Below are 24,475 nucleotides of genomic sequence, written 5' to 3'. Positions count from 1 at the left end.
ATTCGGCCGGGTCTGCTGTAGGTTTTTTCAAGAGGGGGCGGACCAAAGCCTCTTTCAGAGGCGTTGGAAAATGCCCCTCTAGGAGGGATCTATTTATGATGTCCCGTAAAGGACATCTAAGCTCCCTCTGGCAGGATTTAATCAGCCAAGAGGGGCAAGGGTCCAAATCACATGTTGTTGGGTGAGCAGCAGAGAGAATTCCATCAACTTCCTCCAGGCTGAGTGGGTCGAAGTGGTCCAGTACTAAATCTGAAGACCGGCGCGGAGCCTCAGTTTCACTTACTGTGTCTAATGTGATAGACAGGTCTTGGCGGAGCGACGAGATTTTATCTGCAAAATATTTCGCAAATGCCTCACAGCCTATTTCTAATTCCCTAATATTTGGTTTGCCTTGTGGCAATGTTATAAGATCTCCAATTACTCTAAACAATTGTGCTGGGCGCGATTTTGCAGATGCAATCTTGGCTGCGAAGTATTCTTTCTTGTCAAGCCACAAGGGACTGGAAAAAGAAATGTGTTTACACACCAACTGCACTGGCACTTGCACTTTATCAGCACCCAAGACTAACCTATGACTTCAGCATCTGCACCCCATGGACAATATATACTACCACCCTCTACTGATTATTTGGACTTATAAACTAGGAACCAACTGACTGCTAACCGCTAATGAATTTCACTAAAACTGTTATTAATTAATTTATTTGATTTTAGTCAATTAATTAATGATTGATTATGTATAATATATTTATATATTAATTTATATATATCTATATTTACAAATTTTAGCACAGTAACTAGGAATGGTGGGAGGGAGTATTTATTTATTTATTAACTGTGCTGGAATCGATTGAATTTATAATTTCTTATTAATTGATCAGAAGGGGAGATTGGGTTGGGTTATTAAATTAATTAAATTAAGATGTAATTAGTGAGTTAGCAGCTAAGAATAGGAGGAGTTGGTAGGGGAGGGATAAGCTAAACGACAGGTAGGGATAGATTAGGAGATCAATTGCGAGAGGTTATACTGTGTGCTATCCAGACAAGTGCGGATGCCTGCCCAGGGGATTCCAGTGCTCCTGGGGAGGGGAAGATATGACGGTGGGAATAGACAGACACACAAGAGAAGGAGACAGAGACAAAACGGTGCTCGGCCACCTTCCAGTCTACTTCCCATCCCAACGGTGGTAGGTAGTGGGACCAAGAGGAAATGCCCGTCTCCGTCACTGGTGTTATGCAACGCCAGGTCCATTAACAACAAGACCTCGACCCTCAAGGAGTTCCTACTCCAACAGGATGTGGACCTGGCTTGCGTGACCGAGACCTGGGTGCGGGACGGAGAGACAGTAGCTCTCTCCCAGATGACCCCCCCAGGCTACTCGGTCTTTCACCAGTCACGGAACAACGGGCGGGGGGGAGGGGTAGCGTTGTTCATACGGGAGGATTACACCTTTCGGGCTCTCCCGGCTCCAAGGATCGATGGCATTGAATGTGCCGGCCTGACGTGGGATGTTGGAGAGGGGTTGGCGATCTGGCTGCTGTACCGTTCGCCCAGCGCACCAGCCAGCGCCTTACCATCACTATTGGAGGCAGTGGCGGGCTGGGCATTGGAATTCCCGGGGCTTATGGTCCTGGGTGACTTCAATGTCCATGCCGATGAAATGGCCTCCACTCAGGCGATGGACCTAGTGTCTTCCATGGCAACACTGGGGCTCTCTCAATTTGTCACAACTCCCACGCATCAGGCCGGGCACACATTAGACCTGATCTTTGCATCCGGGATTTTGGTGAACGATATCGCGGCTGAAGCCGACAATTCAGTTCCCTCACTCACTCCCTTCTTTGCAATTAAAACCAAATTACCCCTGTCAAAATAAGGTTTTAGCATGTTTACATGGAACACTTTACATTGTTCCCCATCTTCACTTAGATTCACTACATAGTTCATGTTGGAGACCTTATGGGCGATGGTATAAGGTCCCTCCCAGGCCACATCTAACTTGTTCTTCTTCCTGGGCTTCAACACCAGTATTCTGTCTCCTGGCTTGAACTCTCTGTCTCTGGACTTGGAGTCGTACCACTGCTTCTGCCGTCGTTGCGATCTTCTCATGTTGTCTGCAGCAGCCGTCCTCACCTCCTGCAGATGCTGTTGTAGTTCGTGTAGGTAAGAGATGACATCTGTCTCCTGGATGTCCTCGTTCCCGGACCACGCCTCTTTCAGAACATCAAGGGGTCCTCTGGCTTGCCTTCCATACAACAGTTCAAATGGGCTGAACCCGGAACTTTCTTGGGGTACCTCCCTGTACCCGAAGAGCAGGTGTTGCAACCTCTGGTCCCAATCGTTGGGATGCTTGTATGCGTAAGTCTTTAGCATATGGTTCAGGGTGCCATTAAACCTTTCATTGAGTCCATTTGCTTGTGGGTGGTATGCTGTAGTGGTCACATGCCGGATTCCACAAGCTCTTAACAATTCTTGCATTACATTTGACATAAATGTGGTGCTTAAATCAGTCACCATCTCTTTTGGAAAACCCAATCTTGAAAACACAGTCAATAGGGCTTCCGCCACTGTCTTTGCCTCAATGTCCTTAAGTGGAACCGCTTCTGGAAACTTGGTGGCATAATCTACGATGGTCAGGATGTACTTGTTTCCCCTTCTGGTCACTCTGGAGATAGGACCAACAATATCTACTCCTATCTTCCCAAAGGCTTCTGTGACTATAGGGACTGGCTGTAGTAGACCCTTAGTTTTGTCTAGAGCTTTCCCCACCATTTGGCAGGCCTGACACGATTTGCAAAAAGCCCTTATGTCCTTGCCCATATTTGGCCAAAAGAACCGTTCTTGCACTCGGTCCCTTGTCTTATTGATGCCAAGGTGAGAGGCCATGGGTGATGCATGAGCCAAATCCAACACTTGCATCCTATACTTTCTTGGCAGGACTAATTGCTTCTTTCTTTCCCATACTATGTTATGTTTTCTTTTTAAGGCCACCCAGTATAGTTTCTGGTCTATCACTTTAAATTGGCATGGGTGTTCAATTGTGATCTCATTATCACTCACCCCAGTTCTCTGCCATAGTTCCTTCAGGCTGTCATCTTGTTGCTGCTCTCTGAGGAATTCTGCAGCAGGGATGGTCTGCAACATTGTTTCCTCTTCTTCTGCTGGTTGCTGTACACACACCTCAGGAGCTGCCTCTGGCCTGCTTCTTGTAACAATGTTGACAGGATTAGCTTGCTGTCTCTTTAACTCAGAAGCTAAATCATTGCCCAATAAAAGCGATGTTCCTATGTCACTCAGGACTCCCACAATCCAATCACCTTGGAACTCTCTATACTTGATAGGAACTTCTGCCAGGGCCACTTCAAATGTAGGTCCTTTAATGCCTTTTATGGTGTAAGATTTCCCAGGCAAATACTGATGACTTTTTACTAATTCTGGCTGTACTAGGGAAACCTGCGCCCGTGTCCCTATAAGCCTTGACTTCCTCGTCATTTACTGTCACAGTCTCAGTATATTCCTCACTCAAGCTTTCCTGTACTTTCCACACCTTCAGAACACTATTGGGTCTTTCTGGTGGTGTGTTCTCTGGAAGTGAGGGGTTTGTTTCTACTTCTTTCTGTTGACCTTGCACCATTTTAACTGTCTTAGTTGGTGGGGTCTTTTTTCCTTTTTCTGGGCAAGTTCTGGCATAGTGCCCTATTGCCCCACATTGGAAACAAGCAGCCTGAGTCTTCCTGTATGGAGGTGGACTGTACTGCTTTGCAGGGTTGTTGTTACCCGCCCCAGACTTCTCTGGAGAGTTCCAGACTCGGGGTTTTTTAGTTGGAGCAGTCCACATTGATCTCCCTAGATCTGATTCAATCTCATCTAGAATCACAGCTGCTTCTTCTACTGTTTTAAATTTCTTGTCCCTCAGAACCCACCTATACTGAGGGGGGACTTGGTTATAAAACTGTTCCAAGCCCACTAAGTTTTTCAGGTCTTCTAAAGTGGAAACTTTACTCCCTTCCACCCATCTGTTCAGGGCTCTGTCTAACCGACAACCTAGTTGAGAGTATGTTTCCCCAGGCTTTCTTCTGATTTCTCTAAATTTTTTCCTGCTTTGCTCTGCTGTTAAGCCAAAGCGGACTCTGACCCTTTCCTTGTACAATTGATAATCAGAAGTTTCCTCATCCCTCAGTTCAGAGTAGATTTCACTCAACTCTCCACAGATCTGAGGTCTCAAATAAATCATTCTGTCCTCATCAGCAACTCTTAAATCTTTACATGTTCTTTCAAAATTAAACAAAAAAGCTTCTACATCATCCCCTTTTTGGTACTTAGGGAATTTCTTTTGTTCTACTGTGAGGCGCCTCTCATTTCTAGTATCACATTGAAACTCAGACCTTCCCTGAATCTCCTGGCGTTTCAAACTGTACATTTTTTCCTCATGTTCTCTCTCTCTATTTTCTGATTCCAGCCTAGCCATCTGTATTTCTCTCTCTCTTTGTTCTCTCTCTGATTCCAGCTTAGCCATCTGCAATTCTTTCTCTCTTTCTCTGTGTTCTCCCTCTGCTTGAATCTTGGCCATCTGAATTTCTTTTTCTGCCTCTATTCTGGCCAATTCCAACTGTATTTTCATAGCCTCTATGCTCTGACTAGGATTCTCCTCAGGAATCTCTTCTTGTGTCTGCCCATCCCCCGTGGCTGTGGTAGTTCTCTTAGGAGGAGCCATTTCTGACAGGAATTTTTCACAAAACTGTTTTAATTCCCTTACTGCAGTGTCCCTCTACTTTCTGTGTGTCTTAGTGACACTTATTTTGAGGTTTTTCTTCGAAATCCCGACACTGGCAACCAATTATAGCAGCGCCCGCCTCAGGGCCTCACTGGATCTCTATATTTTAGTCTCTTCGGGGTATTTTTACTTGTTCTGTTGATGGGACCACAGCAGCTTTGTTTATTCTTCCCACACAATGTATAGGCTCACGAGAACTTTAACTTAAACCACAGATTTATTGTAACAAAAAGTCTTAAACTGGGGATATCTGAGATATTTACACAGGCTTATATGTTGTTCAGTTGTTTCAAGCTTACAATCACTTTTTCTTTCTTGGATCTTTCACAGTTACACGGTTCACAGTTTCCTATAACTCACTCTCCACCTCTAGCCAAGGTCTGGCCTCTTGGGATTGATGTGTCTAGTCTCACCCCTCGACTGGAGTCTCTCCTCTCAGCCCTTCTTGGTGTCTCAGACCCACATCCACTCCCTCAACCTCCTCACTAGATCTTTAGAGTAGTTTCCTGGTGTCTGTGACCATTCCGGTCTTAACTGACTCACACACACACAGCCCTCTTGGCTGGTTTTGTCCAGCTGGCAGTCTCTGGAAGACTTCCCCGTCTCCGTCTCCAGCTTCTTCACAGGATCAGCTGCCCTCTCAGCCCTTCTGGCCGGCACTAACTGACCCTCTCAGTCTCTGTCAGGTCCCCACTGACAGACTTCTCTGACAGGCCTCCACTCTGTCAGACATCAACTGACTGAACTCCTGCCTCAGCAGTTTCTCTCACTCAACTAACTTTTCCCTCCCTGAGAGCTCTCAGCACTTTGCCCCCACCCTCAGGTCACCTGACGCAGCCCTGTGCGTCTTCAGATTATGGTTAACCCATTGCTTTCCGTCACAACATCCTATAGAACGCTTATGAGGTCTTATGAGATGGAGATGCCAGGAATTGAACCTGGGGCCCTCTTCATGCAGAGGCTCTTCCACTGAGCCACATCCCCTCAACACAGCTGGCCTTTTTCTCCAGTCTGTTGTCAGTTGCAGTGTGCTGCCTGAGCCCTGCCTCTTCGCTGAGATGTGAGCTGAGCCTGATAGGCTCTGAAACCACTGCTGGTACATTTCTGGGCATGGCCTTACAGTTGCTCCTTTCTCCACAGCAACAGTACAGGCTGCCTGACTCAGCAGTGCCTGGTCAAGGCTGTGTGCTGCTCCAGTCCCCTATGGAGCTGTTGAGTACAGGAGTGGGCTACCATCCCCACACAAAACCAAAGGTTAGATTGCTTGACTAAAGCATCATTAACATACTGAATCATCAAAGCTATTTCTTAGCTTATTAAATTATTTCTGTGTGCTAAAAACTCAACTCATCACTATGTGATGATGTTAAAGCATTATATAAGTCAAAGATTTCAGGTTTTCACGGCTGGTAACATCATTAGGGTTTGTAGAATCTTTCGGGCTCAAATGCCGTGTTCTACTGGAGAAAGTTTTTCTTCCAGACGTTTCGTTCTCAGCTGCGGAGAACATCCTCAGTGGCGTTGCAGCCGGAGCAGGCGCTCTGACCTTCTTGGCTGCTGTGCGTTGAGTGGGGCCAGGGCTGCTGGAGAGCTGCTATTTCTAGGCTGGAGGGGGTGTGATGAAAGGGCAATTGGTTTGTGGATGTGCCCATTGTTTGGTGGGGCTTCCTGGAAGGGTAGTGATAAGGAAACGTCTGAAAGAAAAACTTTCTCCAGTAGAACACGGCACTTGAGCCCGAAAGATTCTACAAAGCCTAATCATTATATAAGTCCTATACATTGTGTAATGTTGAAATGTCCAATGACAGCTGGACTTAGTCCAAATTTTAAAAGACCCAAGTAAATCCTAAAGCACAAACTCAATGTCATAACTGTATTAAAAATATGTCTAATTAACAGTACAGTCCTATGCAGAGTCACTCCAATGTAAGTCCATTCACTTGAAAACAAGAATTAAGGTTAATTAGGAAAAAGACTTTACAAAGATTTATGTTTTATGACTAGCAGAGTTCCGCTTCTGCATCTAAATTTGGAAATGGTTTATCAGTTAGGGATATCAACAGAGAACACTCAGATAAAACATGTTTTTCTTTTCCTGTCAGTTCTAAATTGATTGGCTATTCATCAGGAGCAATGTATTTTCCCTAAAAAATAGTTTTACCATGCTAGAATATTTTCCTCTCTAAGCCCAAAATCATACATATTAGAATACCCTGGCATTAAGATGTAAGATTTCTTAATGTGGAAATTGTTGGATAGGAGACCCATGAATAGGAGTATTGTTCTACAAATTACATACATTCCACATGAATCTCAGAAATCAAAGAGCACAGCAAACATAGCAGCTGTCCTTTTGAGCCACTAGTCTGGGAGAAAAAAATATACTATACAGTTGGGAAAATGGACCATGCACTCACAATATCCTTGATTTAAAATTACAAGCAGAAGAACTTTTTTGGGCAGCTCTCCTTATGTGTAAGTGCCTCAAGACGGATAAGCATATATGTATTCCATGCCTACATTTTCCAAAATTTGACATTATCACTTCTACATGACAATGAGAGAGAGAAGCACACTTACCTGACTTCCACTCTACAAGACGCTGGCTGTTTTAAATAGTCATCTTCCCTTGAAAACAACCCCTATACAAATTAAGCATTTACATTTTTTAATTATTTGAGACAAAATGATCAGATAAATTTAAACAACACAAAATATTTAGCTTAATAACGTAAGTACCTCACATATACGTGGAGTTAATCCAACAGATGCCTTGAAATGCAAAAAAAAAAAAAATAACGTAAGATTCCTGTCCATTTATGAATATTAAGGTCACTATAGTATTTACTGAAAATCCATAATTGCAAGAGCTCTCTGGTAATATGTTTTAACAATGTGGAAAGCTTAAAATTGGTTATGGGAATTCATCATTTGTTTTGATAAGTCACAGCAACTAACAATTCTGGTTTTAGTACCAGTCAGATTATAAAAATGGCTGGCTGGAAAGAACAAACTCCTTACTATCCAAACATAGTTATTTGTATCATATATACTGAAGAGTGCTTCATGCATACCACAAGAGCGAGCAACACACAATGTCCAACATGGCTTTCAGGGCTCAACATGTGCAGTCAAAATGAATCCAGACAGTTAACACCACAGATTACTTGACAGAATTACATGTTTGTCTACGATAATAACTATACCTACACACATGTAATTTACTCATTGTACAGAGTCATGTCTGAGGAAAAGAACTGATGATTACTATATTAAGAAATCAAAGTACAATAAAGCTTATAAAAGATCATTTTATCCTCTTTGGAATGGTTGATTTTGGTCAGTTCACATCTTGCTACAATCCATTGTGGCATTTTGTTCTGGAGAGCTCTTTTGACTCTCAGTAGTGCTTGTACAAGGGAAGCAGGGTATTGTAAGGAAGACAGATAAGAAAGCTCCTCCTTTGTGAACTCAGTCCTTGTACAAGACTTTGGATTCAACGCATATTGTTTTGAGTATAGTGCATATTTTTACTTAGTATCTTTATGTGAACAGAGAAAGTACACAGAAATACTTGATTTCACAATTGCTACTCTGTCTCAAAGCAAAACTAAATTCCAGAGTTGTAACAATGAATGAATATGCAGGAATGCCATGTATTAGAAAACTGGAATCAGATATTTAAATCAGCCTGTTTAGAAGGCTGATTATTTAAATTGCCTTGATCAGGCCACTTGTTGGAATGAGCATTTTATTACATTTCAGCAGAAGGGAGTTAGTATCAGCTGATAAGTAATATCCAGCTTACAATCCTGGATCCTATAAAAAGAAAACCTTCCCACTGGAAAATGTTGGTTAGTAATACATAGTAGAGAGAGTTGACTCCAAACTACAGGCAAATAAATAATAAAAGAATAAAATGAAATAAAATGATGTAGCTCACTGGAGTTCCCATCATGGTGTATGTTTTTCCCGAACCAGTCTGTCCATATGCAAAAAGACAAATGTTGTATCCTTTAAAAGCACCAGATAATACTGAAGTACCAAGGTCTTGAAAAACCTGCAATTAACCAAGGAAAAGAAACAATTACACTTAATAAGTATATATCTTTCATCACATTCTTTGGGAACATGTTTATTATTCAGGAATCTCAAATACTTTGGAATTAGTAGCAAGTAAAGTGACAATGTAGGGGCTTAGGAATAAAAAAAATGCAGTGGAAAGTTTAAGGGTCTTCTTACACAACACATGACATGCAACTCATGCCTCACCTGGGACTCACCCTTAAAACAGCGGTGGGTGCCAGGGACTGGCTCCAGAGTACAATGTGGCGACAAGAAGGGCTTCTGGTTGCTGAAACTGGAGGAACTGGCAGCTGGACTGAAGCTAGAATTTTTGTTGTTGTTGTTGGGGGACATTTACATTTCTCAGGGAGCACTTAAATTTCTTAGCTGATTAAAGTTAAATTACCTTCAACTAAATTTAAAAAGGTAAAGGTAGTCCCTGTGCAAGCACCAGTCGTTTTCGACTCTGGGGTGACGTTGCTTTCACAACGTTTTCACAGCAGCCTTTTTACGGGGTGGTTTGCCATCACCTTCTCCAGTCATCTACACTTTCCCCCCAGCAAGCTGGGTACTCATTTTACCAACCTCGGAAGGATGAAAGGCTGAGTCAACCTGAACCAGCTTCTGCTGGGATTGAACTCAGGTTGTGAGCAGAGGGCTCCGACTGCAGTACTGCAGCTTTACCACTCTGCGCCATGGGGCTCTTTAACTAAATTTACTTGCTTTTTAATTTAATTAATGGCAGTCCACACAGCCTCCTGGTTACCAATAATGAGCAGACTGGGGAAGGTAAGCAGATGGGAAGGTAAGACAGTGCATGAGCACGCTGGTGTGCTTGTCCACAAGGAGAGCCATTCAGGCCATCTATGGCTTAATGGGAGTCTCACAGAAACTTAAAGACAGCACAGTGGCTGCATGCAGCTCTTTGGAAGTTTGGAGGCAGCACTGAGTCATGAAGGAAGAAGCTATGCAGTTTGAAAAAACAGGTTTCCTACCTGTAACTGATGATCTTCGAGTGGTCATCTGTGCAGTCAACTGGTGGGAGTAGGCGCCAGCGCCGATCTCGATCGGTAAACTTCAAAGCTGTGGATTTCCGCGCCCCCGCCCCAGTGCGCATGCCCAGAAGCCCCCACTGCACATGCCCACTGGGACGGCCGTGGACATCCCGCCAGTTCCTTCTGGCCGCCGCGTCAGTCCCACAGAGGGACCGTCAGCAGCGGGGAAGGCGGGCGGGTAGTGTGACTACACAGATGACCACTCGAAGATCATCAGTTACAGGTAGGAAACCTGTTTATCTTCTTCGTGGTCTCTGTGCATCACACTGGTGGGAGATTAACAAGCTCAAGGCCTACCTGGTGGAGGGTACGACGGTCCATCAAAGGGAAACCGACTGCAGTACGGCACGGCCCACAGAAGAAGCTTGTCTGAGCCTCAAGTCCAGTGCGTAGTGCGCCATGAAGGTGTGCGCTGAGGACCATGTGGCCGCCCTACAGATGTCCTGCAGGGGAACTCCCTTCATAAACGCCTCCGAGGTCGCCACCGCCCTCGTCGAGTGGGCCCTCAGTGGCCCGGGAAGAGGCGTCTTCCGTAGAACGTAGCACAAACGGATAGTCCCTGTAATCCACTTGGACAAGCGTTGGGACGAAATGCGCTGTCCCAGAGAGGATGTAGTGTAGGACACAAACAGTCTCGCATCCTTCCTCGAAGGGCTGGTGCGATGTAAATAAAAGGAAAGCGCCCTCTTCACGTCCAGTGCGTGCAGAGAACGTTCAGAGTCATTAGCCGGAGAGGGGAAATAGACTGGCAGGTAGATTTCAGTGTTGAGATGGAACGGCGAAACCACCTTGGGCAAGAAGGTGATGTCAGGGCGTAACATCACCCCGTCAGCGGAAAAGACCAAATAGGGAGAATCACACCTAAGCGCTGCCAGCTCCCCGACCCTTCTTGCGGAAGTGATCGCCACTAGGAAGGCCGTCTTCCACGCAAGGAGCTGAAACGAGCAAGTAGCCATCGGCTCAAATGGCTTCCCCGCCAGGGCCTTCAGGACCAGCGGAAGATCCCAGGCTGGGGCAGGCACCCGCACCGCCAGGTACAGCCTCGCCATGCCCTTGAGGAATCTCTTAACGTCTGGGTGAGTAAAAGGTGAGTGGCCATCTATCTGTACGTGTTCTGATGAGATGGCAGCCAGGTAAACCCGCACTGAAGAAGGTGCCAAGCCCTTATCCAGCAAGGCGATCAGGAAATCAAAAATTATAGATAAGCCCGCCGTCTCGGGCTCCGAGGAATGGTCCGCCGCAAACTTGGCAAACTTGGCCCACTTAGACGCATATGACCGCCTCGTAGAAGACTTTCTACAGTTCAACATGACGAACTGAGCCCTATCCGAGAATCGGGAGGTTCCAGACGCCAGGTGGTGAGACGCAGATGCGGGACATCGTGGTGCAGGACCTGCCCCTGATGGGAAAGCAGGAGATTCTGCACCTGGGGAAACTGGTGGTAAGTCCCATTGGACAAGCGTAGGACCAGGGGGAACTAGTGCTGCCACGGCCACCACGGTGTCACGAGGATTCCCCGCGGCCATTCCCTCAGGAGCTTCTGCACAACCTTGGTGAGGAGCGGTATGGGAGAAAACAGGTACACCGTGTGGTACCTCCATGGCACCAAGAGTCCGTCCCTCGGGGCCAAGGGGTCCAAGCCTCCCCTGCAGCAGAACAGCTCGCATTTCACATTGTGCCTCATGGCAAAGACGTCCAGCTCTGGGGTCGCCCAACTGAGAAAGACTGGCTGCAAAAACTCCCAGTTGAGTTCCCACTCGTGGAGTAGAGCTCCCCCTAGACTGAGGAAGTCTGCCTGCACATTCCAGTCCCCCGGGAGGTGGGTTGCCATCAGAAAGACCCCCAGAGGGTTGCACATCTCCCAGATCAGAACAGCTAGCTGGCAGAGTCTGTGGGACACTGTGCCCCCTTGTCGATTGATATACACCATTGCTGTGGTGTTGTCTGTCATCACTGCCACTGACTTGCCTTCCAAGAGAGGTTGGAAAGAGTGGATCGCATGGAAGATGACCAGTAACTCCAGAAAATTTATATGCTGGTGTGCATGATGGCTGGGCCAGTGGTCCCCCACACACAGGCCCCCCATGTGGGCCCCCCAACCCCAAAGGGAAGCGTCCGTGGTGAGCGTGAGAGCCGGCTCCAGTTTGTGGAAGGGTGCCCCCTCCATCAGGTGACGCTTCTGCCCCCACCAAGCGAGTGACGACAGCACCTCCGCTGGGACCGTCAGCATGCGCGAAGGCGATTCGATGTTGCACCTGAAGCTCCAGAGGAACCAGAGCTGCAGAGGCCGCATGTGAAGACTCGCAACGGTGAGAACGGAAGTTATCGCTGCCATGAGCCCTAGAAGTCGTTGCAGCTTCTGGGCGGAGACAGTTGGTTTCTGCTGGAGTGAGGATACCATCTGAACAATGGCGTCTGCCCGATCTGGAGGAAGAAACGCCCTGCAAGCGCGCGTATTCAGGATCGCCCTGATGAATTGTACCCTCTGGGAGGGGTGAAGATGGGATTTTTTGTGATTGATCTGAAGCCCCAACCCGTCCACCAAAGCCAAGGTGATGGTGATGTGCCGCAACAGCTTCTCCCTCAACTCCGCCACCAGGAGACAGTCGTCGATGTACGGGAAAAGTGTTATTCCCTGCAGCCGCAGGTGGGCGGCGATGACCACCATAGTCTTGGTGAATACCCTTGGGGCTGTGCATAACCTGAACAGCAAGGCCCCGTATTGGAAGTGGTCGTCTCCAACCGTGAAGCGCAGGAACTTCCGATGGCGGGGATGGATGGAAATGTGAAAGTAAGCGTCTTTCAGGTCGAGCATCGCCATCCAATCCCCATGTCCCAGAAGAGGAAGGATGTAGGGCAGTGAGGTCATTCTGAACTTGTCGCACCTCACGAAGACGTTCAAGGCCCGCAGGTCCATAATGGGCCGAAGGCCCCCATCCCGTTTGGGAACCACAAAGTAACGGGAGTGAAATCCTAGACCCTTCTGGTTCGTGGGGACACTCTCAATGGCCTGCTTGAGAAGGGACTGGACCTCGTCCCGGAGGGTCTGTGAGGGTGCGGTGGAGACAAACCTCGGAGTAGGTGGGGGATGGCAAAACTCTATTCCATAACCCAGCCGGATTATGGACAATATCCAGAGGTCCGAAGTAATACGCGACCAGGCAGGGAAGAACTTGGAAAGGCAGATAAAGTCCGAGTCCACAGGGCCAGGCAGATCTGGAAGGGAGTCAAAGGCCCTGCTTGTGTTGCTTTGCACCCTTCTGGCGAGCCGTCTGGGTGGAAGGCGGGGAGTATTTCGGTTTCGCCTGATAAGGAGGCCGAGTGAAGGAAGCCGGTTTCGAACGCCACTGCCTGTCCGGTGACTTAGAATAAGGCTTCTTCTGCCAGGTTTTAGGCCACTGTCACTTGGGCTGCGGACGCAGCCCAGAGACCCCCAGGTTCCTGGATGTTTTGATGCTTTTATCCAGCTCCTGGAGGACCGAGTCCGTGTTCGAACTGAAGAGGCCCGCACCGTCGAATGGGAGATCCTCTACATATGCCTGCGTATCGGGCTGAAGGGCCGTAGATCTCAGCCAGGAATGTCTACGCAAGGAGATGGTGGTTGTCAGGGCTTTCGTGCAGGTATCCCCCGAGTGTTTCGCAGAATTCAACTGCTGCTTCGCCAGGGTCATACTCTCTTTCTGGAGTTTCTTGGGGGCATTTCGGCTTTGCTCGGGAAGGGAACCCAGGATGGTCGAGACCTGGTCCCAGAGAGCATACTGGTACCAGCCGTGACACGCCACATAATTTGCGATCTTGACACCCAGGAAACCCGCGGAGTACAGCCTTCTGCCCATAGCGTCTAACTTCCTGCCCTCCTTATCAGGTGGTGTGGAGTGCATCTTCTTCGCCTTGGAGGACGACGACACCACCACTGAATTAGGTTTGGGGTGGACATACAGGAACTCCGCCGAAGCTTCTTAGATCCTATACATATGGTCCAGCCTGCGGGAGAACACAGGCGTGGACGCTGGCTTGTCCCAAGAGGACTTGGCAGTCTGTAGCATCACGTTCGTGAGGGGCAAGGCTACTGCCGTGAAAGTGTCCTCTTGAACGATGTCGAAGACTGTATCCATCACCACGGGCTGCGGCTGCACCGTGGGGAGTGAAAGAGTCTGGGCCATCCTTTTGATGAGATCACCATAAGACTTCCGATGGCGAGATGGGCTGCTCTTCAGATGTCTTCACCGGAGGGGAGGGTTCACCGTGGGAAGATGCCTCTCTGTCAGGGGAGGAACCATCAAAGGACCTCGGCGAAGCCCCTGGGGAGTCAGAAAGTTCAGATTGACGCTGCAGCCTTGGGGACCTCTGCACATCAGCTACAGTAGACTCTTTGACCGAAGGAGTGCACTGTTCAGGCTCCTTCTGGCGGGCAAGACGTTCTCCCTTGGGAGGCTTCGACACCGACGGCGCACGTCACTGTGTCCGGTAGGATGTTCGGGACCGATAGGATGTATCAGAGGCCTGATCCCAGTCCATCTGCCTCTGCGGAAGCCAGGGGAAGGGAGGTTGCATGGGATAGGCCCCATACAAATATTGCCATTGCCTCTGGTCCCAGGGAATCTGAGCTGCAGAGCGACGTGGCGAATGGTCACCTTCCCAGTAGCGAGGAGAGCGGCTGCTGGAGGATCGATCCCGACGCTGGTCTCGATGCCGAACAGGGGAACTTTGAACCTGTGAAGTCGATCGGTCACGCGGGCTTCCATCGGTGCCGAAGCGTTGGGCCGGCTCGATCTCAGAGTCCGAGTTGGAAACGACCAATTGGGTCGACATCGATGCCAGCTGAGGGCTCGGTCGCCGGACTGGCGAGGCGAAGAGCTTCAGCGGCGGGACGACCGGCGTGGTCGGGTCTGCTGGGGATGACTGAATTGCCGATTGGCTGTGTCTCAGCTTCTCAGACTTCTTATGCTTCTTCCCCTTCTCCGAGGACATCCCTTTGTCCTCCTTATGCCTCTTTGCTGGCACTGAGGATTCCAAGGCCGCAGCCGAACCGGATCGCTTCTGAGGTCGATCGGCATCGGAGATGGGGCGATCGGTATCGACTGGCGTCGACAGGTCAGCCTGGCCGGTCGACGATTCGGCCTGTTCAGCACGCGGGGAAAGTGCTCGCTCCATCAGCGCCGCCACGAGTCATGCTGCCCTGTTCTTTCGCGTTTGCTTAGAGAACTTGGCACAATGCACACACGAATCAGGCCTATGCAGCTCTCCCAGGCACAATAAGCACAGCGAGTGCCCGTCTGGTGGGGCAATCTTATTCCCACACGAGGAGCAGTGGCGAAAAAATCCCCACCGCCTTTCCATGCGAGGAAAGCAAATGGCGGGAAAAACGGAGAAGGGAGAGGGGGCCCCCCCGAAGGGTGGGAAAAACAAACCTCAATCTCCTGCAACTATAAAACTACTATAACCTAACACTAACTATACTAAGAATTATATACAACTAACTATACTACACTAGCTATATCCAAAAAAATGGAAATAACAAAGTTCACCGACCGTAGCAGAGAGATCAACCAATCAGCGCGGCGGACAGAAGAGAACTGGCAGGATGTCCGCGGCCGTCCCAGTGGGCATGCGCAGTGGGGGCTTCTGGGCATGCGCACTGGGGCGGGGGCGCGGAAATCCACAGCTTTGAAGTTTACCGATCGAGATCGGCGCTGGCACCTACTCCCACCAGTGTGATGCACAGAGACCACGAAGAAGATGATTGCATTATAGGAGACACCCAATACACATGTCTTTAAAGTAGCCTCTTTTAATACATGACTCTGCATACCACTGACTGGCTGGTTGGGTCTGAGTCAGCATCACCTGCCTGAACACCACCAGACAACTAGGCCAAAGTCCTGGTTCTGGCTCAGAGCAGGGTGGTGAAGAGAGGCAGACAGCAAGGCAAGGTAAGGTGGTGGAGGAGCATGCTGCTGGTGCACTAACCCACAAGTAGAGCCACCAGCCAGCCAAGGGGCACCATGGGAAGAGTGGCCAGGACTGAGTTGGCAACTACACCACCAGTCAGCCTAGGTTGAATGCAGCTGGCCAAAGAAGGGACACCACGGGAAGGGCGGGTGGGGCTGAGTCAGCATCTGCACCAGCCCCTTGCCCCACTTGAGTGTCACCAGGTAATGCTGGGCTGGAGCCCATGGTCAAGATGGGCAGCTGTGCAGCCCACAGTGGCTCAGAGCTTGTGGCAGGTGCATTAGGCTGGGCTGCTGCAGAGATGGCCACTGGAGCCTGGCACCCCAGATCTGCACCGCTGTGCAGCTTGGCGAGCCAAGGAGAGGTGGTGGCCATCACTTGTGCTGCCACTGGCCCTTGTGGAGGTCCAGATAGGTGCACTGTTGGGAAATCAGAAGCCAAGCACCAAGAGATAGTTATGGGCCTGACTGGCAAACCACAGACATGTTTTTTTCTTGGTGAAAGCAGAGTGGGATGGAAAGAAGGAAAGGCTGAAGCCCCTCCTGCTGCCTCGCTGTGCTTTAGACCTAATTGGGCCCCCTAGACGCACTTTGAAAAGATGCATCCCTGGGTAAGATGTGAAATGAGAGTCAGATTGGGGAAGTCTCCAACCCGACTCACATTTTATATATCATGTAAGAAGTCCCTTCAATATAAAAGGGTGAAGTAGCATGGGAAGGATGGAGGAAAGGAGTAAATAGGGGGAAATGCTGAGCTAGATGTAGATATATGGAATGAGACACTAGTAAATGCAGAAGTAGTCATCATGATTTCATAAAGTTTAACACTATCTTATGAACATATTTCATAGTAACAAGAAATGTTGATTACTAGACAAAAGCTGGCTGTAGGTAATACATCAGACAAATGTATAAATGTCCAAGCATGAGTTAAGATCTTCTTTCTCAAGTCCTGCTCTCTGTGTGGCCATGTGAAGAGGTGAGGCATATGACAACAAAAGACATGGCTTTTTCAATGATACAATGCCCTCCCTGTTGAGGCTCACTTGGTACCAAAGTTATTCTCTACATCTAGACATAAGGCCAAAAAGGGAATCTCCATAATCAGAAGCAGCAAACCACTGAATACCAGTGCTAGGAGGAAACATCAGTGAAGGTGGCATTGACCTCTATACCTAGGGTTGCCAAGTCTAACTAAGAAAATAACTGAGGACTTTGGGGGTGTGGCCGGGAGACTTTTCCATTCCCTAAAATAAAGAACTGAAAATACAGCATTGCAGTTCCCCTGAATATAGTAATTTCCTCATTCCCTAGCAGCTGGCTGCTCTCTCTCTCTCTCTCTCTCACACACACACACACACACACTCACTCGGGTTGCCAAATCCCCTTACCTTTCCAGTAGAGGCCAGGGGGGGGGATGTTCCGGGAGGTGGGTGGGGATGCAAATGACATTCTGGATTACTTCTGGTAAAATCAGAAGCAGCCCAAACAGGAAATGACTCGCAGCCATTTAAGTGGTATCTAGGGGGATGAAAACGGACCACTCAAATGGCTACCAATCATTCCATGACCAGTTCCCCCCCCCTTCTAATCATGGGGGAGTAAAACTGATCCCTAAAAAGGGATAGCCTAAACTAGGTGCAAGATTGCAGCCATTTGAGTGGTACTTTTTGTTTCCCCAGAAGAAGCAAAAGTGATTGCTCAAGTTGCTAGCAGCCATTTGAGTTGTCCTTTGTGCTTCCCCGCTCAAATGGCTGCTCTTGGGCAGCACTTCCGTTTTTTGGGGCAACTTCTGATTTTACCAGAAATGGCCCAAAAAACCTCATTCTGAGGTTGGATTTCCCCACTGGCCAGCTGGCTGGCAGCAGGAAAGCCCTCCCCAAATTGGGGGATCCCCCACTGGGACTGGGGGATTGGGATCCCTATCTATACTCTGTTGGCTCTCCAGGGGAATGAGTTGGCCACTGTATAAAACAGTATGCTGGACTAGATGGACCAACGATCTGCTCCAGCAGGCCCTAGTTATGTTCTTATGGGATGCGTCTAGCCTAGCGTTTTATAAATATACCTTTAGGCCACTTAATATCCTAGCTTGATAATTAGATTTGCTCTATGGATGTTTATTATTGATATTTCTATGCCATTTTTTGGTTCATTTGCATTGTTTTACTTTGTAAGCTACCCTGAGCAGGTCTCCAGAGAGAGAGCATATAAAGTGCTAAACAATAATATAATGTATATGTCTACACACACACATGTGGGCACCCACAACAAAATTTTGCATAACATACTGTTGTTGGTTTTAAGTTGTAATCGCATTTTTTTGAAACTGCAGTGCAGGATTTGTAGTTACTGAATGTATAGACTCCTTGTGATGAGACCCACTCAAAACAGAACACAGAATGTATGCAAAACGTTAATCATTTTATTTTCTTTCCTTGTTGGCTTTGTGTTTCTGTATGGTTTTGTGTGTTTCTGTATTCTGATGATTTTATGTGTTTCTTGCCAAAAGCAGCTGTTTATATAGCCACTGGTTTATCAATGGATTAGCCTGAGGCACCTTTGCTTCTTCTGTCTCTTGCCTTGCCATAGAGAATTGTGTGGTTACAGGGCTCCAGTCTTCTTCAGCCTGCAATGAGACCACATTCACACACAGCACCACAGCAGTCGCAGACCCAGATGTCCTTTTAAAGCTTAGTACTGTCATTTAGCTATTCATACTGCAGGGGAAATAGTGTTAGAAATGGGTGAATGGCAGTGAGGAATCCTTCTGAATCCCAGCTCCATTTCTGTTTTTGCTTCCTCACCTCTTCCCCCACCCATTCTCTCTCTCTCTCTCTTTCATTCTCAACCAGTCAGTCTTTCTCAAGCTGGTGGAGGAGAGAAGCAGTTAGAAGCCTCCCCACCCCCGAGAAAGTTTTAGGAGGATAGTGGAGCCCACAGCAAAAGAGGTAGAGATGAGAAGCTCAGATGTCCTTTTGAAATGTCCCCCTGCTATGTAGCTATATCCTCCCCAATCCGAACTCCAGTTCTGCTTTTGCTTCCACCCCTCTTCTCCCACTCATTATTTTTCTCTGTCTATCTCTTTCTGGCTACCGGCCAGTCTATCTCTCACTGTCAATGCAGTGAGGTTTGGAATAGATTCTGCAGTAGCCATTTCAAAAGGTATTGGGGAAAATTCAACCCTCCTCAAGGTTTTTTTTTTTTTTTAACTTTCAGGGTTTTTTTGCAGACCCATGGAGTCATCTTAGTCTGTAAAAAAAACCTGTTCAGGGAGAGTGTGCCCTCTGTTTGCGGAAATAAGTACCCGCAGGCAGAGGTGATTATTGAGAATTAGATACACATATATGCATGTGTACAGAAAGAAGTACATGTAAAACAAAGGCAATTTTTCTAAATTTTTATTATTTAATTTATACTCTTCATTTCTTTCCTCATAGAATTCAAAGCAGTTTAAGCAGGACTCAGACATGCTTAACTTCTGCAAGATTCAACGTGTGCCTTCAGATTACACTTCCCAAAATAATCAGATTGTGAATTACAATCTCCTAAATTACCAGTTCATCCTGTTATCCATTTTGTAATGTGGTCTAATTATGGGAGAACTATCTTATTATGCCTTAGAAGAACTGCTCAGTTCTTCTTCCTGATATTATGAAAAGTAAAACTTGGCTATATTCAGGCTTGGAATTATTACTTACCCAACTGCTAATGCTAGGTAAAACCTCAGTCAGTGGTTCAGAGACCCTGACTTCCATTGTTAGCACTAGAGGTGCCAAACAATACTATATTTTCCTTAGGTAGGTGGAAACTTCATTAGCATACTAAACTTGCAGCATGCCAGCTATTTATTTTTATTAACAAAATTTATATGCTGCCTTTCTACCCAATCAGCTATCTATCTAGTAGGTGAGTGATGGAGAAATTGCTCAAACCAGGGGCGGCCACTATGATCTTTCAGAAAGCACCCCCAAACTGAGGACACTCAAGATCATTTCGCATCCTTACTTCCTTCCTGAAGGCATAGAGTTACAAGGGGAGAAGCCTTTATTACTGCTGCCTGTATTTCCAGATTACAGTGCTAAAGCAACTTTTCTTCTAGAAACTACAAAAAGAGCACTAGCTCTTAGAAATATATTAGTGTTAACAATAGCCATTTTTTTCTCAAGAGGATGGCTCCTCTCACAGCTTGCATGTTGCTGTTCTGGGAAGTAAAAGGCAACAAGGAAAGTGCAAGTGAAGGAGCTTCTCTTAACAGCTCACTGAATTCTAGACACTCAAAGACCCAAGAGAAGCAAGCAGCCAGCCTTAGTACACTTTGTCTTTTTAAATCACAGCTCTATGGATACCTGTCCAAGGATGGAAGGAGGAAAGATGAAGGAACTCTGGTGATGGATGGCTGCAGTTAGGAAGGGTTGATCTAGGAGGATGGAAAACTGCCTCAATACATATTAATTATCTTCTCGGATCTTTTGTATTTCAAGGGCCATGACTAAGAATTCTCTTCAGATATGGGTTTCAAACAGCCCGTTATGTTAAGAACATAACAGAAGCCATATTGGATCAGGTCAATGGTCCATCCAGTTCAACACTCTGTGTCACACAATGATTAGAACTTGGGTGCCATCAGGAGGTTCACTAGCAGAACCAGAACTCCAGAACTGTGGTCCGCAAACACCAAGAATACAAAGCATCACTGTCCCAGACAATGTTCCATCTATACTTTTTTTTCTAATTATCACCGATGGACCTCCACTCCATTTGTTTCTCCAATTCCTTCTTGAATTTGTCTATGCTTATAGCTACCATCATTTCACAACAGTGAATTCCATGTGTTAATTACTCTTTGGATTAAGAAGTACTTCCTTTCTGCTTTGTCTTTGCTGCTGAAGCAGGAAGCAAATCTGCAAAGAAAATGCAGAATGGATTTTTCCATTAAGGTGTCTGGGAGTAGTCTATCTGGGCCCAGAGACTTTAATGGAAAATCCATTCCATGTTTCCCTTGCAACTTTGTCTGTGCAGCAATGTGTTTCAATGGAGTGGAGCTCAGTTTCACTTTTCAGCATTCCTATGGCCACCTGAAGCTCATGCTTCCTGAAGTTGTGTCCTTGCAAATAAAGGGTTGATGCTTTGAGTCAACTTGTCTCTGCTGAGTGGACCTGAACTAGTGAGTACTCTAACCTGGGAACCCACAGCCAAAGGGGGATATTACACTGGAGAGCCACTGCCAATCTGAGGAGACCCTGGGGGGGGGGGCAGGAGAAGCTTGCAATGCCCAGCCATTTCATATTAGAATTTTCTATTTTTAGTTTCTGTTGTGATCCTTCTGCTTTTTTTTGATGTTTTATTTTAAAAATTGTGTTGCCAAATCCCACTGTTGCTTTCCTTTTTAAACAAAATATTGCAAGAGTTTTAAGCATGTTTGTATTTTGAGTTAAAATAATGTCTTTAATTGTATTTGTTTGTATCCTTTATAAAGTCTATAGCTCCACTACCTGACATTACATTTTATGACACACACGGCCCGGCCCCACAAAGTCCTATTTATGTCAGATCTGGCCCTCGTAACAAATGAGTTCGACACCCCTGAATACACTTTTTTTTTACTCTTCATAACCAATCATGTTTCAAAGAACCAAGTTTTCAAGGAACTTACAAGACTTCAGGAAGTAGTAGAATATAAAAGAAAAGGATGCAAAAAAATAGCATTAAGTGGGTTATGATTACGATGGCTGATGTCATGAAACAAACTCCTTATTTTTCCTGGCTAATATTTATTTTTATTTATTTATTTATATTTCAATTTATATTCCGACCTTCCCACCGAAGCGGCTCAGGGCGGCTTACAGCATATAAAATCTAACATAGGTTTAGCTTTAAAACATCAATTTACAACAATTTAAAACAGTAAGATAATAAAACATATAAACCAGCGGTCTGTCAAAATGTACACTACAACCATCCAAAGTTTCCAGTGTCAGTTAGTTATAAGCCAGCCGGAAGAGGACTGTCTTGCAGGCCCTGCGGAACTGCCCAAGGTCCCGCAGGGCCCTCACCTCTTCCGGCAGCTGGTTCCACCAGCAAGGCGCCGTTACCGAAAAGGCCCAGTCCCTGGTAGATTTCAAACGGGCCTCCTTTGGCCCGGGGATTACAAGCAGGTTTTGAGAACCCAATCTCAGTACTCTCTGGGGAACATGTGGGGAGAGACGGTCCCTAAGGTAGGCAGGTCCTAGGCCATATAGGGCTTTAAAGGTAATAACCAGCACCTTGTACCAGACTCGGTATATTATTGGCAGCCAGTGCAGATCCCGGAGCCCCAGCCGAATGTGCTCCCATCTTGGGAGCCCTAATAACAGCCGGGCAGCGACATTCTACACTAACTGCAACTTCCGGGTTCAGCACAGGGGCAGCCCCATGTAGAGGGCATTACAGTAGTCCAACCTCGAGGTGACAGTGGCGTGAATCACCGTTGCTAGATCGTCGTGCTCCAGGAAAGGAGCCAACTGCCTCGCCCATCTATGATGAAAAAATGCAGACTTGGCAGTGGCTGCTATCTGAGCCTCCATTGTCAGTGAAGGCTCCAATAGTACCCCCAAACTCTTGACCTTGTGCGCCGCTGTCAACGGCGCCCCGTCAAAAACCGGCAGGGGGATTTCCCCTCCCGAGCCACGACGACCCAAGCAAAGGACCTCTGTCTTTGCCGGATTCAGCTTCAATCCACTCAGCCTAAGCCACCTAGCCACCGCCTGTAACGCCCGGTCCAAATTTTCTGGGGCACAGGCAGGCCGTCCATCCATAAGTAGATAGAGCTGGGTGTCGTCAGCGTACTGATGACAACCCAACCCATACCTTCGGGCAATCTGGGCAAGGGGGTGCATATAGATGTTAAACAACATCGGGGAAAGCACCGCCCCTTAAGGCACTCCGCAATCAAGCGTGTGTCTCTGGGACAGTTCGTCCCCAATCGCCACCCTTTGTCCCCGACCATCAAAGAAAGAGGAAAGCCATGGTAGGGCCAGCCCCTGAATTCCCACGTTGGCAAGGCAGCAAGCCAGCAACCGATGGTCGACCGTATCGAACGCTGCCGATAGGTCTAACAACATCAGCACCGCCGAGCTGCCTTGATCCAGATGCCGTTGAAGGGCAACCAGCACTGTCTCTGTCCCATGGCCCAGGCGGAAGCCAGACTGGTGGGGATCAAGGACGGAAGCATCCCCAGGAAACCCTGTAGCTGCAACGCCACTGCCCTCTCGATAAGTTTCCCCAAGAAGGGCAAATTCGAGACCAGCCGGTAATGTGTCAATTCGGCCGGGTCTAACGTTGTTTTTTTCAAGAGGGGACGGACCACCGCCTCTTTAAGCGATGATGGAAAATGCCCTTTTGTTAGGGATCTATTTATGATATCCCGTACAGGATATCTAAGCTCCTTCTGTCAGGTTTTAATAAGCCAGGAGGGGCACGGGTCCAGATTGCAAGTTGTTGGGCATGCAGATAAGAGAATCCTATCAACTTCCTCCAGGCTGAGAACACCGAAACCATCCAGAACACGATCCGAAGACAGGCACGGAGCCTCGGGTTCGCTAGCTGTATCTAATATGGCAGGGAAGTCGCAGCGGAGCGACACGATTTTATCCGCAAAAAAGTTCGCAAAAGCCTCACAGCCAATCTCCAATTCATTAGAATTTGGTCTGCCTTGTGGCAGCATTGTAAGAGTCCGAATTATGTTAAACAATTGTGCCGGGAGTGAAGTTGCAGACGCAATCTCAGCCGCAAAGTATGTTTTCTTTGCGGCTTTGACTGTCATCTCATAGGACTTCATAAACTCTCTATAAGATGTTCTAATCGCTTCATCTCGAGTACGCCGCCATTGCCTCTCTAGTCATCTGAGTCCCTGTTTTAATTGCCGCAACTCTTGGTTATACCAAGGTGCCGGCTTTAAACGAGGGCGCAGAGGACGCTTAGGTGCGATCTCATCGATGGCTTTGGAGAGCCTGTCATTCCAGGACTCCACCAGGTTATCTAAGGAATCGCCAGGGGGCCAGGGATCCTGCAGCACCATCAGGAACCGTTTCGGGTCCATCAGGCTCCGCGGGCGAGCTAAAATACACTCGCCGCCTAAACAGGCTTGAGGTGGGACATCCACACAAGCCTTGAGGGCATAGTGATCTGACTATATCTGAAGACATAGTGCTAGAAATTTGCTTTACATTTTGCACTGACTATCAGGTTTTTGCATTTACATGGCTTCAAATGTGCAGAATATATACTTAAATAGAATTTAGCTCTAAATAAAAAATGCAGACTGAATATTGGCATCTTATCAAAATACCTAATGATTAAGCCACGAACATTCAGCATATGATACATATCCTTATAAGGTACTGAACATGAAAACAAACACTATCTATAACATAAATATGAGTGTGATTAGTGCACACGGGTAATATATCACCTGACATTCAAAAACAATGAGGTAAGAACATAGATTTTCCAACTTGTAACTGAATAATTAAGAAACAATGAACAATAGGCTAAATAACTACTACTCATATTTTGTAATTCATTTTCGAACATATTTTAGTTCTCTATATTCAGGTTGCAACAAATGGTTCTAACAAATAATTCTGAA

The 24,475-nt window shown here is 47.0% G+C and overlaps 1 protein-coding gene across 1 annotated transcript in view; it reads right to left on the bottom strand.

Moving 5' to 3' along the window:
* STARD9 (StAR related lipid transfer domain containing 9) overlaps nucleotides 1-24,475 on the bottom strand; it is a 241,098-nt gene that overhangs the window by 162,448 nt on the left and 54,175 nt on the right. The window contains exons 4-6 of the mRNA XM_060262139.1: nucleotides 8,719-8,835; nucleotides 7,515-7,547; nucleotides 7,356-7,417 (exon numbers count right to left, since the gene is read on the bottom strand). Of these exons, the coding sequence (XP_060118122.1) occupies nucleotides 7,356-7,417; nucleotides 7,515-7,547; nucleotides 8,719-8,835 (212 nt within the window). The remainder of the gene's footprint in view (nucleotides 1-7,355; nucleotides 7,418-7,514; nucleotides 7,548-8,718; nucleotides 8,836-24,475) is intronic.

The sequence above is a fragment of the Heteronotia binoei genome, chromosome 21 (assembly GCF_032191835.1).
Source record: "Heteronotia binoei isolate CCM8104 ecotype False Entrance Well chromosome 21, APGP_CSIRO_Hbin_v1, whole genome shotgun sequence".
Classification (NCBI taxonomy): Eukaryota; Metazoa; Chordata; class Lepidosauria; order Squamata; family Gekkonidae; genus Heteronotia; species Heteronotia binoei.
The sequence above is the reverse complement of the archived record's forward strand: the minus strand, read 5'-3'. Positions and strand labels throughout refer to the sequence as shown.